At 41.1% G+C, this 15,914-nt stretch overlaps 1 protein-coding gene and 1 pseudogene across 1 annotated transcript; one reads left to right on the top strand and one right to left on the bottom strand.

Moving 5' to 3' along the window:
* The window catches only part of LOC125884468 (interferon-induced very large GTPase 1-like), a 30,475-nt pseudogene extending 19,007 nt beyond the window's left edge, over positions 1 to 11,468 (bottom strand).
* A 2,219-nt stretch (positions 11,469 to 13,687) lies between these two features.
* Positions 13,688 to 15,906, top strand: pop7 (POP7 homolog, ribonuclease P/MRP subunit). Its single transcript, XM_049568507.1, has 2 exons — positions 13,688 to 13,833; positions 14,745 to 15,906. The coding sequence occupies exon 2, from the start codon at positions 14,779 to 14,781 to the stop codon at positions 15,250 to 15,252; it is 474 nt and encodes a 157-aa protein (XP_049424464.1). The 5' UTR covers positions 13,688 to 13,833; positions 14,745 to 14,778; the 3' UTR covers positions 15,253 to 15,906.
* Positions 15,907 to 15,914: the final 8 nt, after the last annotated feature.

The raw sequence follows: 15,914 nt of genomic DNA, 5'->3' as shown, positions 1-15,914 counted from the left end.
CCTCAGATACTTCATAGAAACAAAAACATTCAAAAAAAATCATATCACTTTGATTATCTGTGATTATATCTTCATAGTTGCAGTACACAGAAAACTTTCTGTCACTCAAAATCATGCATTCAAAGTCTGATTTAATCAAGCTGCATGCCAACATTAAGTATGTTTATAAGTATGTTTCCAATATGTGCTCCTAAAGGTACATTGACTCAAAGTATGCAAAGTATTTAAAATGACATCATCTACAGGAACAGAGCTAGAGCTGATTATTTATATTAACTTAGGCTCCAAGGTGCCTAAGTAGTGTTGCACTGTATGGAAAAGGGATACTTCAGCTGCCAGTATCTAGTTTAACAGAGGAATTTAAATGTACCAAGGTCAGGACAGAGCTCTTGCTATCTGGGAGTAAGGACGTGGTAGTTAGGAGTGTGGCTCCAAATCCAACCAAGGGGAGGAAGTGGAACCCAAAATCGGCAGTTCAGGAGGCAGAGGCAGCTCTTAGACATGCAGAGATTGTAGGTAATGTTCAGTTTGGCCGGGGAGGCCTGGGGCTTGGCTCAGGCAAACCGGTATGGAATAAAGCAGGTCTCAAAGATAAAAGAAAGCTGGTTGTAGAACAGATACGTAGACAGGAAGAGATGCTAAGGGGTGCAAAAGTAGTGGCCCAGGCTAAACAGGGACAGTGGTTGAATTGGGAAAATGTAGAGAAGAGGAAGCTCAGTTGGAGGGACCTGTGGAGTATGGAGGAGAATCGTATTAGATTCCTGGTAGGGGCTACATACGATGTGTTACCAACCCCCCAGAACCTAAAACTGTGGGTAAATGGGGACCCATCATGCCCATTGTGTTCACGTACTGCAACCTTAAAGCATATTTTGTCAGGCTGTAAAGTTAGCTTGTCACAAGGCCGATATACATGGCGACATAATCAGGTGTTGAAATGTTTAGCTGCAGGCATCGAAGGGAAAAGAAGACAGGTGAATTCAGAAGGTGTTAAGGATAGGAGTTTAGTCATTCAGTTTGTCTGTGAGGGAGAGAAATGTAGACGAGATAAGTTAGTGAGGAAGCAAGGGTGTGGCCGCCTAGAAGGTGCTTGTGATTGGGAAATGCAAGTAGATCTAGGGGTAAAGCTTGTTGTTCCCCAGGAAATAGTTTGTACCAGGCAGAGGCCTGACTTAGTGTTGTGGTCAGTGAGTCAACGGATAGTTTATTTCATTGAGCTGACAGTTCCTTGGGAAGACTCAGTGGAAGAAGCCTATGAAAGAAAAAAGCTTAGGTATGCAGACTTAGGAGCAGAAGCTGAGCAGCGAGGATGGAAGACTAGGATTTGTCCAGTGGAAGTGGGGTGTAGGGGATTCATAGCAAGATCAGCTGTCTCGCTCCTGGGGGAACTTGGAGTGCGGGGACAGAGTTTGAGGAAGACAGTGAGGGAAATGTCAGATGAAGCAATTAAATGTAGCCAGTTTATCTATAAGAGAAGAAGTAATGTCACTTGGGGGCCAGCAGGGGGAACAACTAAGCAGAGTACATAACTCCTTGAGATCAGGTGGAGAGATCCACTTCCTCTCAGGAGAAATCCAGGAAGAGGAAGTATTTAAGTGTGGGAGTGGCCTATTTGAATCCACTTTGTTTGAGGCCATGCGGCAAGGTGAGTGTGTTTGCTGATCTTGTAAGTTCATTTAGCTCCTTTAACTTTATCTTATATTGGAGTTATGCTATGTAGCATGTGAAATAGAGTATGTTGAATGTGTTAGGAAAGGTAGTGTCAGCCCTGCTTCTACTTAGAGCTCGCATGTACAGAGCCTGGGCTTGGTTGAAGATGGCAGTGCTGCTTGGGCTGAGAAAGCCATGTGTGGGCTGAGAAAGCCATGTGTGTAAGTAAGGAGGAAGTCCAGGAAGAGGAAGGGTATTTAAGTGTGGGAGTGGCCTATTTGAATCCATTTTGTTTGAGGCCATGCGGCATGGTGAGTGTGTTTGCTGATCCTGTAAGTTTATTTAGCTCCTTTAACTTTAGCTTATATTGGAGTTATGCTATGTAGCATGTGAAATAGAGTATGCTGAATGTGCTAGGAAAGGTAGTATCATGTGAAATAGAGTATGGTGAATGTGCTAGGAAAGGTAGCATCAGCCCTGCTTCTACCTGGAGCTCGCATGTACGGAGCCTGGGTTTGTTGAAGGTGGCAGTGCTGTTTGGGCTGAGAAAGCCATGTGTAAGTAAGGTAAAGGAGGTTGATTAGGTTAGTGTGGAGAGCAGTGAGACCTGGCATTAGGGGAGTGTCTCTGGGACGCCAGAGATCACTGTCTAGCCTCCTGGAGGTGTCGTGGGACCAACTAGACAAAACACTGGTGAAAGGAGGTTCCCACCCGATGACCCCAAAGACATGCTAGTTATCACTGCTCATTGGTTTGTATAGTTAAGCCTTGCCATAATAGCTTATCATAGGGCTTAGGAGGTTATTCACTGAGTGTTGATCCTTTCTCTAGAGCACAAGCTTCTTGTGTTTTATTTGAATTAAACATGTTAAATGCAGTTTCAGGTAAAGATGAGCTTGAGTTGCAGTGATTTCCCTAAACTATTTATGATTCTCCTCTATCATGTAAAACAAGTTAGATCAGAACATACTTGAGAGAATAGTGAATGAATTTATGTAAGAGGATGTGTACCTCTGTAATCACAAAGCATGTAGTCTCTCACTTGATGTTAAATGACTCTTTGAGACTCTTCTCTGCCTGCTCATATTTGATATCTCTCCAAGTATCTGGAATATCAGCAGGCTTTGCTTGGTATTCTTCAGCAAACTCTTTGTTGAACTTTGTCATCACATATTTCCAGTAGTCTGACGCCTTCAGGCTTACATCTGGAGCAATTTTCCAGTCAGGGAAAATTTCTGTGTAAAGCTTGTAAGAATGCCATTCACCATTTGTAGCACTGCAGCAAAAACGGTTGTCACTGATCACCAAGGAAGTGCATACGTCAGTAACAAGTTCTTTTGTCCTGTCCCACTTGTATCTGCCCAGACCCTCTGGCCGATGTAGTGATGTCCAGTGCTCAGTGTGGTCTTTTCCTCCTGCCTCACAAGGTGCTTTGCAGAATGGACACTGTTTACCACATCCAATCAGTTTAGTGAAAAGCTCGTTCCGAGGATTCACATGAAGTTGTTTTAGTTTTGTTTGGATGTTTGTTTCTTTAAACTTCTCTGTGAGAGCTTCTGCCATGTCCTTCAGACAGTCAGTGAGCCAGTGAGCAAACTGTTCCTGGTCAGCATTGTTCAGGATCATGAAAGCACCAAGAGCATCCTGGGAAATGACCAGTTTATCACCAAGTTCCTGGCAGACATCCTCAACAAATGTTCTTAAGTTGCCATTCTTTTTGGTTTTAGCTTTGTTGATAGCATTAGTTATGCTCCTGATGCTTGACTGAACATGTTTATCCTCAAGCACAAACATGGTAGACCCTTTTGAGAAGCGTTCTACTATTTGGTCGAGGATCCATTTCTTTACGTATTTCTCATATGAGCCAATGTAGCTCAGATAGCTTTTAAAGTCATCCTTTGTGAGCAAATCCAGTAAAATTGTATACTGGAGGTATATTCGTGTGCTGAACTGCTGGCTTGTCATCATTTCACCAATGATATCAGGACCCAAGGAACGCTTGACAAAGTCTTCGACTGCAGGCTTCAGGCAGCAGTTTGTGAATTCTTCTGCCTTCTTCTGGCACTGGTCTCGATCATGGAACACATCTTTAAAATCAGCTAGAAACTTTTCTTTGTTTCGATTCAGACACCTGTAGGGATCATTCTCATGTATGAAATCTTCGTGCATGATCTGAAACTGTCTGGCTGCATCTCCACAGATGTGCTGTTTCAGAGAAACTTCAAACCCAGCATCTGTCTTAACATCCTGATTTTTTTGCAGCCTCTCATCAATCACATTTAAGATCTCCTGGATGTAAGTGTCATGGTAATTGGTTTTTCTTTGTATTTTTTCTGTTACAATCTGTGTGCAAGCATGTATGATGCTGTGAGTCATTTGTCGGACCACCATTGTGTGATCTTGGATGTTTATGTACTTGTTTAAATACGTGGTGGCTTTGTGTGTACATCTCTCAAGAAATCCTTTGGGTGAATATCTGAAAGTTGTTTGTCCACAATCTTGCAGACTTTTTTTACTTATTGAATCACTCGCATTGATTCCCTTGTGTGATAGATTTGTTCTCAGGTAGTAAGACACTTTGGTGTAAATGTCCTCGACATTTATTTTTGAGAAGGAGAGTTCCTTCTCTGCTATGTTCCACATCTTATCAAATTCTTTGTCGAGCTCTTCATCTGTCATCTTGACTTTTTTCTTCCGACATTCTTCAATCAGTGCACACACTCTGCCCTCTAATTCTTTTGTGTGGTTCTCCTTGATTTTATCAAGTTTTGCCATTCCCTGTCTGATGTCAGCTGTTGCTGTGAGTTGATTAAACACAGAGCTCTCCATTTCTCGTCGAAGGGTCTTTGCACTGTTTGCAAAGTCTTCTCTGTATCCTTCAACTAGATAGACGTGACCCTCTGTTTGCTTGAAGTACTGTGACAAATTGTCAAGAAGCTTTGTCTCCCATTCTGTCAGCACTGTGCACACTTCACTTTTCAAACGAGTGAGAAATTCTCTCATGTCAGGTTTCTCAGATTCCACAGCAAATTTGCCAAAATTGGAAATTCTTGTCTCAGCATTTGTAACCCATGTGTACATTTCTTTTTTGAATTCCCATTCCCATTTGTTGAATTCTGTGCACAGCCTCATGTATGCATCAGCCACCAGGCTGTTTCTGAAGCTGAAGATGAAGTTTTCATGCTTTACTGCATTCCACAGGCTTTTCATCCACTCTGTAAACCCCAAGATATTATTAGCAGATGACTCACAACGTCCCAAAATTTGGATGACATTTTTCTTGAGCTCATACACAGCTTCGCTGTACCCTGCATTGACTGGTGCCATTGGTGGGTTTCCATTCCACAGTCCAGGAATGTACCAGTTCCCAGTGTCTGGACTGTACTCCATCACATCAGTGAAGCTCATGCTCTCCTCTTTCTTTTCCATTTTGGCTGCTGCCTGGGTCATCTCATTTAACTGCTGCAAGAGCAGGTCCCTGTCTTTTGAGTTCTTCTCATGAGCTGAAACATCCGACACATTCTGGTGGACAAACTGACATTTGGGCTTTTTGCCCACCTCTTTCATCCTGAGAAAAGCATGCACAACTATTTGTAGGATGTCTTTCATTTCTGTTGAATTCTCCATTGCAATATTGATGATGGTGATATCACTCAGCCCCACAACAAGTGTTGCAAGCTCATTGTCGTGCTCATGGCTATTATCCAGTTGTGCAAGCTCTGGTGACTTTAAGCCCTCAGTGTCAATGATCACCATGAAGTCACAGTTGAGGACTTTTTGAACATCTTCATTGATCCTGATAAGCAACATAAAGGCACCTCGAGTGCATCGACCACTGCTGACTGCAAACTGCACTCCAAACATGGTGTTGAGGAGAGTAGACTTTCCTGTGCTCTGAACTCCAAGAACTGTGACCACCAGTATCTTGTTCTTAGGAGACACCAAGCCATTGAGCTGAGAGAGGACGTCACTCACCCATCTGAGAGGTATGTTGGAGGCATCTCCATCTACAAGCTCAAGGGGAAATCCATCACGTAACAATTCTGCACATAGTTTGGGCAGATGTTGTAACTGTTTACGTGATGGGTGTGTTTCTGGAAGAGACAGTGAAGCCTCATAGATCTGACCCATTTCACGGAAGAAGTGTTCAGTCCCCAGTGAGCTGTTGGAGAGTTGTCTGTCAATTTCTTTGATCTCCTCTTTGTTCCCAGAAATTTTGCGTTTTTCTTTGTACTGCTCTCGGAGGCCAGACAGTTTTATGCGAGACAGGTTATCAAGGTTCATTCGCATCCATTTCAGGAAATAGCACCTCTCTACCCCTGGGCTTGATATTGCAGTGATAAAACATGTCATTGCATTTGACATGTCACAAGAGTTCTGTTTATCCCTAAGTTTTGTTTTCTGCATCTCAAGGTCACTTTTGTAGTTTTCTATGTTCTGGGACCCAACATTTCGGAGCCGAAATTCTTCCTTCTCTAAGCAAGTCAGTTCTTTCCATATTTGGCCTTGCAAGGGTAGCTGAGTGTCTTTGAATTTAAGGATGTCTTGAATTTGTGCAGTAATGGCATCTGCATTTTTCTTGGCAGTCTGGCACTCTGCAGAGTCTTCATCAACCAAGATTCCCAGTTTATGGGCAATGTCAGCCATCTGCTCAATCTGCATCTTCATCTTTGAGTTCTCAACTACTTTGCTGACTGTTCTCTGCAAGTTTTTGACAAAGTCTGCATCATTCATCTGCTTGGCCTTTATAAGGATGTTACTTTTCGTCAAGCCCAACTTGGTTGCCACCTTCTTTACAGCATCAACACTGAAGTGCTTACTTTGATGGTTACCTACCAAAAAGATCTGTGCCTTGTGGTGTTGGTTGGTGAGCAGCTCGCACTCAGAGTCCAAATTGTCAAAGAACACAAAAACTGCTGCTGATGTCTGACACAAAAAAGAAAATTGTGTTTCAAATGAAGCAATGTCTCCACGAAGGTTAGCTACAGCTACTGGCTCACTGAAAACATCCATGTTTTTGTTCCCACAAGGAAGGTACCAAGTCATTTCAACCAGTCCATTGGATATTCTCCTTGGACTGTCACCACACTCCATGTTACAGTGAACAAATGTATCATGGTACTGCTGTGAATTGCTCAGAAGCTTATTGAGGATCTCTGACTTGGACAGGGAGCACTCACCCAGTCTCACAAAAGATATCATTGGAAGTTCAGAGAGAACAATTCTTTGTTCAATGAAGCCCTTGGACTCTGAAAGTGACTGAGGTCTGTACTTTTTAACGATGTCTCTCATGGCCCAAAGCATGAGTGTGCACTGCTTTGTGTCACAATTGGGAAGCAACAGAGGCACAGAAAACTGACACATAGACATTTTGAGTGCCATTTCCTGTTGTACAAAAGCATCAGAACACAGAAAGAGTGCAGTGATTATGTCAAGGGGGTTTAACATGTCATCTGAATGTTGACTGACGAGCAGATCATCAAGCTCTAACTCTGTATTCCCTGACAGCTCATCACAGTTTGACTCACATGCAGATGTACATTTCATATTCCTAGCTGTCACATTAACCATCATCAGTTTCTTCAGAAAATACCATGGAAGATCTGAAAGGCACTTGGCAGGTTCATCCGTAACAGTCTTCTCATCAATCTCAAGTATTGTGTTCAGGGATAGCTTCTCTGTGAAGTGCTGCTCCAATCCCAGAACCTCCAATATTATCTCCAGTTGTGTCTCTGTGGATATAAAGATGTTTATTTTAAATTAATCAGAAGTGTTTTAAGAAAAACATGGATCCAAAGGTAACCGACACATGCATACATGCCAAAATGTTCAGGAGCACAACCGCGGGGTCGCGGTCATTATGCAAGGAGAGAAGAGGACGTCCTTCTTCCTTGAACATGTAATGGCTTCTTAATTAGCAAGTTGACTTTACATAGACGGCATATTTTTTCAATTTCTCCTGACATTGTGTTGTTTGGGTTGTTCACCACTCCGCGACATGCGCGTTAGTGTCGAGCGGGCGGAGGCGTTGATCTCCCCCTCTCCCCCCACCCTCCGCTCTCTCACTAAGCAGCCTCCCTCTGTCTCCTCTCACTCAGCCTCGTTCAGCCTCGATCTCGTCAGCATGCGCCACACACGTGCTGTGTCCCCCCCCCCCCCCCCCACACAACTCGCGATTGCATCATCATTTAAAAAAGACATCACAAAACAACCCTTCTATTGCCGATGGGCGAACCCTAGTTTCTACACCTTGATTGAAATCCACCTGTGGTAAATTCAACTGTATGAAAGTATAAACAAAGGTTGCACACTCTGGCTCTATATGCACTGCTCTTTCATTCAGATGATTTTTCAACCCTCAGGCCATCTTCAAGATCAATTACAATTAAATTCAGTTGAATGGGGATGATTACAAAGTCTCACAGCTGACAATGCATATAAGAGAATTGCAGAGCTCAGAGATTGTTTTGAGGCACAGATATGAGGATGGTTTTAAAATGTCTGCTTCACTGAGGGTTGAAAAAAGAAAAAAACGATCCGCACACCAAGAGAGCTTCAGTATACAATTTTTGATGTTTCAAGCGTGATGCTCTTCCTCAGACTGTCTGAGGAAGAGCATCACGCTTGACGTTTCACGCTTGACATCTCACGCTTGAAACGTCACGCAAAATAAAAAATTGCATACGGGAGCTCTTTTGGTGTGCGGATCGCTTTTTTCTTTTTTCATGCTTGTGATACTTTGTGATCCAGCACCCAACCCAGTGGGCTTCGGGGATGTGTGTGTCCTATTTTTTATCATGCTTCATTGAGGGTTCCTAAGACCACAGCAGCCTCCAACAACCAGGACTTTTCTGAGAGCTGACCGCCTGACTAAACTGAGCAGCTGGGGGGGGAAGGCCTTGGTAGAGCCTGAAGGTCACTCTGGCTGAGCTCCAGAGTTCTTCTGTAGAGATGGGAGCAACTTCCAGAAGGACAGCCATTACTGCAACACACCACTGATCTGGGTCCCTATTCACAGAGCTAACTGAGCTAAACTTCTGTTCACTCCTGAACTATAACTATAATATTAAATTCAGAATGTCCACAAACAATCAGAATATCTTTTGAACTCTTTGTTGTTTTGATCAGCTTTGTCAAGACAAAATATACATTATCTTACATTATCACTGATGATTCAGTTGCTTTCATTTTATGTATTGCTATCACGTGAAAAATGATGTCATTGCAAACCTCCTTTACTCCTTTTTTACACAATTATTGTTTTGTAAGCCTTCACAGAGTCAGAACATTGACACTCTTGGTTGAACTTTATGACTTATTGCTTTTGTTTCTTTATAACAATGCTTTACTTTTACTCACTTGTGTGTGCAGATGTTACGACAGGCTGGCTTATTCTTTCAGTCTTCAGTTCTTCATCAACATGGATCATGTTTTGTGCTCCTGGCGTTGAGCTGTTTGTGTCCATTGTGTCCTGCATGTTTTCTTCCTCTCTGCAATTGATCACAATGTAGCTCTCCTCTTCACCAGCAGGAGTGTCCAAAGGCAGAGACACTAGCTGGCTGCTGACATGATAGACTGTTGTCTTTGAAGGAGGGCAGGACACTGTGGAAATAACAATAATAATGACTTTACTCAAAGCTAGTTTATGTACAGACTGCACACCATTTAGTGCCTCTGTGCTCAGCATTAGATTGTATGAAGCTGACCTTTATCACTTGCATCAGTCTGATGACAGTCACTCTTGCTGTCAGAGCACAGTGTGGACGGAGAGTCCTCTGCTTCCTCACAGTAAAGCTCAATAATTGAGTCTTCATCACTGATTCCCTAGATAAATGACAAACATATAATGCAATGGAATGAATCAACTCTCTCACCCATACAGTTTTACGAGGCTGAAGTTGGCACCTTATTCACAGCCTCTTATTGGAATTTTCCGGTCCACCTTAAAAGTGTCATTATGCCTGTAGATGGCGGTATTCAGTCGTTTTCCAACTAATTCATGAACTGACGACGCTGAAGTTAGCTTCCGATTCGCCAGCTTCCAATTCAGCACTTCGGCACAAATAGAATAAAGGTTTCACAAATCAGAAACTGTGTTATAATGAATGTTTAGCCTCTGTAGGATATTCAAGGCCAGATTTGAGAAGTCAAGGTATAGTGGTTTTTTTTATCTGGATCTGGTCTAATGAGGTCTAGGTATAAAACTAAAACGGTGAAATCTCCCCTTTAGCATTTTCACGAATAAAATAAATGTTTCACAAATACAATAGTGGGTGTCAGGCAAAGTTAATGTCTTACCTAAAATGTCTAAAATGTTTTCACATCAAGAAGTGTCACAAAAAACAGACAATCAGTGGACAAACAGTCGCACTGCACATTAAGTTAATTTCCCCTTAACTTTCCCCTTAAGTGCAGGGCATCGGTGACTTAGTGGAAAAGCAGGCGCCTCATGTACAAGGCTGGTGCCGCAGCGGCCCAGGTTCGAATCCAGCCTGTGTCCCTTTGCTGCATGTCATCCCCCCTCTCTCTCCCCCCTTCACGCTTACCTGTCCTGTCCATTAAAGGCAAAATGGCCAAAAAAAAATATCTTTAAAAAAACAAACAAAACCTTTCTCCTTAAGTGCTGGATCGGAAGCTAACTTCAGCGTCGTCAGTTTATGAATTAGTTGGAAAATGACTGAATACCTCCATCTACAGGCGTAATGACACTTTTAAGGTGGACCGGAAAATTCCAATAAGAGGCTATGAATAAGGTGCCAACTTCAGCCTCCTTACAGTTTTCCCATTTGATTTTATGTATCTTTTAGAGATGTAGAAACCAGCTGTGTACCTCCATTGTGGGTACACTGTCATCCCACACTCGCTCCAGGTTATTCAAACAGCTTCTCACTGGAAGTCATGAGAAACAAGGTGTTATTCCCTTAAAGACTAAGGTACTAAATTTCCCACCAAGTTTAAAATACTACGCAGCCTATTTGACGGCATTATTTTCCAAATCACAACAGGAATTTATAGCAGTCTTGTTTTAGACACCAGCCTCCCCCCCCTTTCACATGACTGGTTCATGGATATTCAAAACATCTACATCATTTAAAACGAATATACATCATGACAACAGAATGGAATATGTCATGTGTAGACTTAATTTTATGGTTGCTTAAGAAAATTACCCTACAAACCAGTGCCCCACCCTTTGTCACCCATGAAAATAAGAAATTTGTATAGTGATACCTTTAGTAAATTTGTAATATATTCTAATTCCAACAAAGACATAGGAGGTAGAACAAAATGCATATTTTTTGTCTTATACACACCTGCCCCTATCTGCTGAATTAGTAAAACGCCACAGTTATCGGTCCCCACCACACACACACACACACACACACACACACACACACACACACACACACACACACACATCGCTTATCTGAAGCCCATTAAATGCACAGAAAGAATTAACATCGCCACAATAACGATACCAATGCTTTGTTTAGTATTTACAACAACATTAATGAATATATCATAAATCACTGGTTATACAGCCCGGGCTTGGTTGAATGATATTTCTTTAAAAATCAGTTAAAAGCTCAAATCAATTAAAAAGGAAAATCACATAACAACCCACCTTTGAGAAAGACACGAGCCCATGGCAAATTGCATTATCTTCCCGGACTTTCCTTCACAATGCAGTTCGTAGGTAAACGTAGCGCTTCTCAAGGTTTGTGCCAATGCAGCCCTGCAGTGCAGACTTCTCTTTTTATACTGCTGGGATCGTCACTTTCACTTTCGGTATCCAAAGATAGTTTCATGGTCAGGTGGTTTCTCGGAAAGCAGGATTGAGTTTAGAGTAAATTGCATCAAAAAACTTGTTAGAATCCACATCAGACAGCTTAGTACACAAAGTAGTTAACATGGTTTGTTAGAAAGTCATTGTTGTGGCCACGAGGATCACACGTTTGTTGCACAGATTTATTTGTTCCCTTAGTGCTCAGTAGTTATTTTCACTATTTTCAGTACTATGCAGTGTAGCCTCTCCAAAATCAGTTCAGATATGAATTGTCTTGTGTACTACAACTCTTAGTTTGGAGAAATATGCTTCCCAATAATTTGAGGGATTTTTAATTCTATTGAATTTTCAGATCATTATTAATACATCATCTCCTGACTGCCTGGCCACTTCCTTTAAACCAATCAAATGAAGGATGCATAAGGTTACTAACTCACTAGCCTTTGGAGTCTTTTGTTGCCTCTGAGCAGGAACAGACAGGTTACAGACTCCTCATCATGTGGTACAACCACTGCATTATGATACACGTCACATCAGCTGGACTAATCCACTATAGAACCATGGTTTGGTGAAGGAGTGACTTGACTAAGTCTGAGTGTGTTTGGCTCATTAAATGCACTTCTTATGCTATTTAAGCAGAAATGTTTTTGAAATGTGGATTGTTTATTTTTCCCTTTTAATCCTGTCACTATCATTACCTAATGATGTTAGGAAGGCCGCTCTCAATTTTAGTGATATTATTGTGTACTGAGAGGAAATTAAAGGTTGTACAATGCAGTGTGAAGAAGACCAGCCTCTTCTATATTGTTTATATATTGAAATGTTTTAATATTAAGGCTGTTATAGCCTATTGCACATGACAGTTTTTTTCTGAGACGCGCTGTTTGGGCTGTTCTTTTTCTGACAGCTTTGTGATATCATGCTGTTAAAGAGTATAAATGTTCTCCTTCTTAGGATAGAGCTTTCAATTGTGTGAATAATTTTGTCGCAGAGCTGGAGACATTATAGAAGCACAAGAGACGAAATGCTGGTGCATTTTTGACAACCACCAGTAGATGGCGCTTCTGCAGCGCTGACGCCATTTTGGACTGAAAACGCCAGGGTAACCAAATGTAACAGCATAGACATGCAGTAGGACATGCAGTAGGTGGACAACTAAGTGTTAATGTTTCAGTGTTAACTGTGATATGACAGAAGCTGATTTCTCTCTGCTTGAGTTATTGTTCATATGCATCAAACACTGTAGGCAAGGCTATTTGTCGACATGATCCTATGGCATAAAACAATATGACCAACATTAAAAATATCAGAACATAAGCACATGCTAATGAACAATTTATTAATGTTTGTCAGCTGTTTTCTCAGACATGATGATTATGCACCATCTTCTTTTTTGTTTACAATTTAAAATGTGTCATTGTGAAGAAAATAAAATCCCAAACGTGTTCAAATACCTTAGAGCTGAAACACTGTCTAATTGAAAGAGAATTTATTTGCAAGGATTTTGATAATTAACTGTTTGAGCAATTCTTTGAAGCAAAAAGCAAATATTTATGTCATCCAGCTTGTTAAAATGTATTGAATTTGCTTCTTTTCTTTGTCTTATATGATAGTGAAATAAATATGATTAATATTATAAAAATGATAATGGATAATCACATACTAATTTATTTTTCTTCTTTATTGAGTTTATTTGAACATACATCTCAAGCACAAAGAAATGCGCAACACAAGACAAAATAAGGTCATAAATAAAAATATTTACATTTATATAAACAAAAGAAATGCAGTCAGGAGTAAAGTACACTGAATTTAACAACATCGAAAGACATACTGATGTTAAGTTTTGACAGCTTTTCTATTCTCACTGTTTGAAATATTGGAGATGTTGTTTTCAATTTCATTAACCAGAGCAGGGAAGAAGGGTTTACTGTTGGAGTAGCTGTAAGTTGTGTTTTGTTATGTCATGTCTTAATTTGAAAACTTGAACCCATGATTTGAAAGTTTTTGTTGTGTAATTAGGCCTAATGAAATTCTGAATGAAAGTTTTACAAATGTCTGCTTTGATTCTTTCATAAATTTAATAAATAAATTATATAATTATATATAGGTAATAGTATGCATATTTATAATATTTTTCCATTGTTCAGCATAGGCCATTTAGGTAGAAGCATCAAATATATGACAATACAATAGAAAATAAAGAATTTTGTTTTACTTTTTGTAGTTCTTTGATAATACAGTAGTCGCCCTCAGTCCCCGGGGAGCCACGTGACCCCCGCTCATACTACTTCCGGGGCACAGCTTAAGGTATGCTGCTGCTGCAGAGATGCATGTAACCCAGACGTTAGCGATGACTTAAGGCACATTTTCATACATTAACGTTTCTTCTGAAGGTAAGTGTGCTCGTCGTGTGGGTGAATTACTCAAAGTATTGTCGCTTCACCGTAAATTACACGGTTAGCTTACGTTAGCTTAGCTGAGCCACCGCTTTTGGGCTCAGTAGTTTTAGCTAGCTAATGTTTGACTAGCTCCGTTTGTGACCTCAGTCACATAGCATCTTTTTGTTGAATTCAAACGTTAGTTTTGCTCCCGGTAAATAATTTACCGCTCCTGGAAGATATGAGACATCTGTGACGTTATAGTTACACAACTGACAAAGCAACCTGCAGCTGGATGACAGCGCTTAAAGCAGCGTGAGCTAATGTAACTGATGTGGCTAATGATACTCTGCAGCTCTGTTTTGTTGCTGACACAATCATGTTGAGACGTACAGTTATGTCTGTTATGTTTCTGAAGTAATAACAATGCTCTTGTTGTCGCGGTAAGATGCCACTTGCTGCTGGTGTGTGTTAAACACTACTGTAAGGGAAATACATCTATTCCACTAGTGTTGTCAAACTGGTTTTCTATGGAACCAATTTTTATAGGTATATATATATATATATATATATATATATATACAGAAAATAGGGAAAAATACCCATCAAAATTTCTCAGATGATGATGTCACCAAATGTCTTGTTTTCTCTTACAATCAGTGCAAAACTCAAAGACAATAAAGTTCACACTTATGTTTAAAATAAAAAGAAAAAAGTGGCAAATCATCAAATTGGACGAACTGAGGAAATGTTTGGCATTTCAACTTAAATAGTGGTCATTATTCTGTTGGTTGACTCTGTTGATCGACTGATGGATTTACAGTTGCAGTTTTACATATCTTATGTTTGTTCACGTATCTTTATGCTTACTGTAAGATTTCATGACCATATTTAATTAACTTCTTTCTGCTAACTTAATTTTCCAGCTTCCTTATTTGGCCCCAGCTGCTGCCTCAGCACATGTATCCTCAGAGAAACATGACAGAGCCACGCAACCCAGGCATGTCCTCTATCCCTCAGACAGCCCCAGTGCACACCGACTCCACCCCTCCGGCTGTAGAGATGGACCCGGTTGAGTACACCCTTAGGAAGCGCCTCCCTCGGAAACTCCCAAAGAGACGTAACGACGTCTATGTCAACATGAAGACTGATTTCCGTGCTCAGCTGGCACGCTGTCAGAAGCTGCTGGAGGGTGGGGGTCACAAGGAGATCTGTGTCCACGGCTTGGGCCTGGCCATCAACAGAGCTATCAACATTGCCCTTCAGCTGCAGGCCAGCAGCCAGGGGGCACTGCAGCTGGCAGCCAACACCTCCACAGTTGAGCTCGTGGATGACCTCGAGCCTGAAGATCCTGATGAGGCTGGGGAGCCCATGACGCGTACACGAAACAACTCCGCTATTCATATCAAGGTTTTCTACCCTGACCCTCAGTGACCTGTATAGAGGTATGTCAGGCAGAGGTTCGCCATGAGTCTTCAGGTCCTGTTTGTTCCCTCATAAGCCAGTAGGTAGAAAAACATTGTCTGGTCTGGACTGTGTGTGAGGACACTTATTATGTCAGCAGAAGAAGAGTATATAAATACACTGTATGGAACAGTTGGGCCAGAATTACTTGACTAAACATATTAAGCCTTTTGTCATGTGTTTTGTCAGCTGCAAAATGTTGCTGTTGTTCATTTTTCACTTTGCATGTCTTGAAGTAACAGTGGTGTTTGCCAGGTGAATCCTCAGTTGAATACGTGTAAACATGGCTGTGCCAAATATTAATCTATCTCTTAATTTAAAGGTCCAAATAAGGGGCTGTCTAGGTGTTTACAGTTTCATGTTAGTCTGTGGTTTTGTTTTGTTTTTTTTCCAAAGGCAGAAGTAACTATAAAAAATGAGGAATCCTGAGTTCTGATTTCAAGCAGGTGTTGGTGTAGTAAATGTCCACTAGGGGTCAGTAGTCTAAATCTTTTTGAATTTGGTTTCAGATCATTAAACAGCTGGTGGTGTTCATGCTCAATAACATGAATATGTAATGACAGTTTTCAGGACAGTGTGTTTGATTTTTTGACAAAAAATAAATAATATGAAAATTAAATTGAATGCCAGTT

The sequence above is a fragment of the Epinephelus fuscoguttatus genome, linkage group LG23, assembly GCF_011397635.1.
Source record: "Epinephelus fuscoguttatus linkage group LG23, E.fuscoguttatus.final_Chr_v1".
Lineage (NCBI taxonomy): Eukaryota > Metazoa > Chordata > Actinopteri > Perciformes > Serranidae > Epinephelus > Epinephelus fuscoguttatus.
This window is presented reverse-complemented; position numbering and strand designations above follow the sequence as displayed.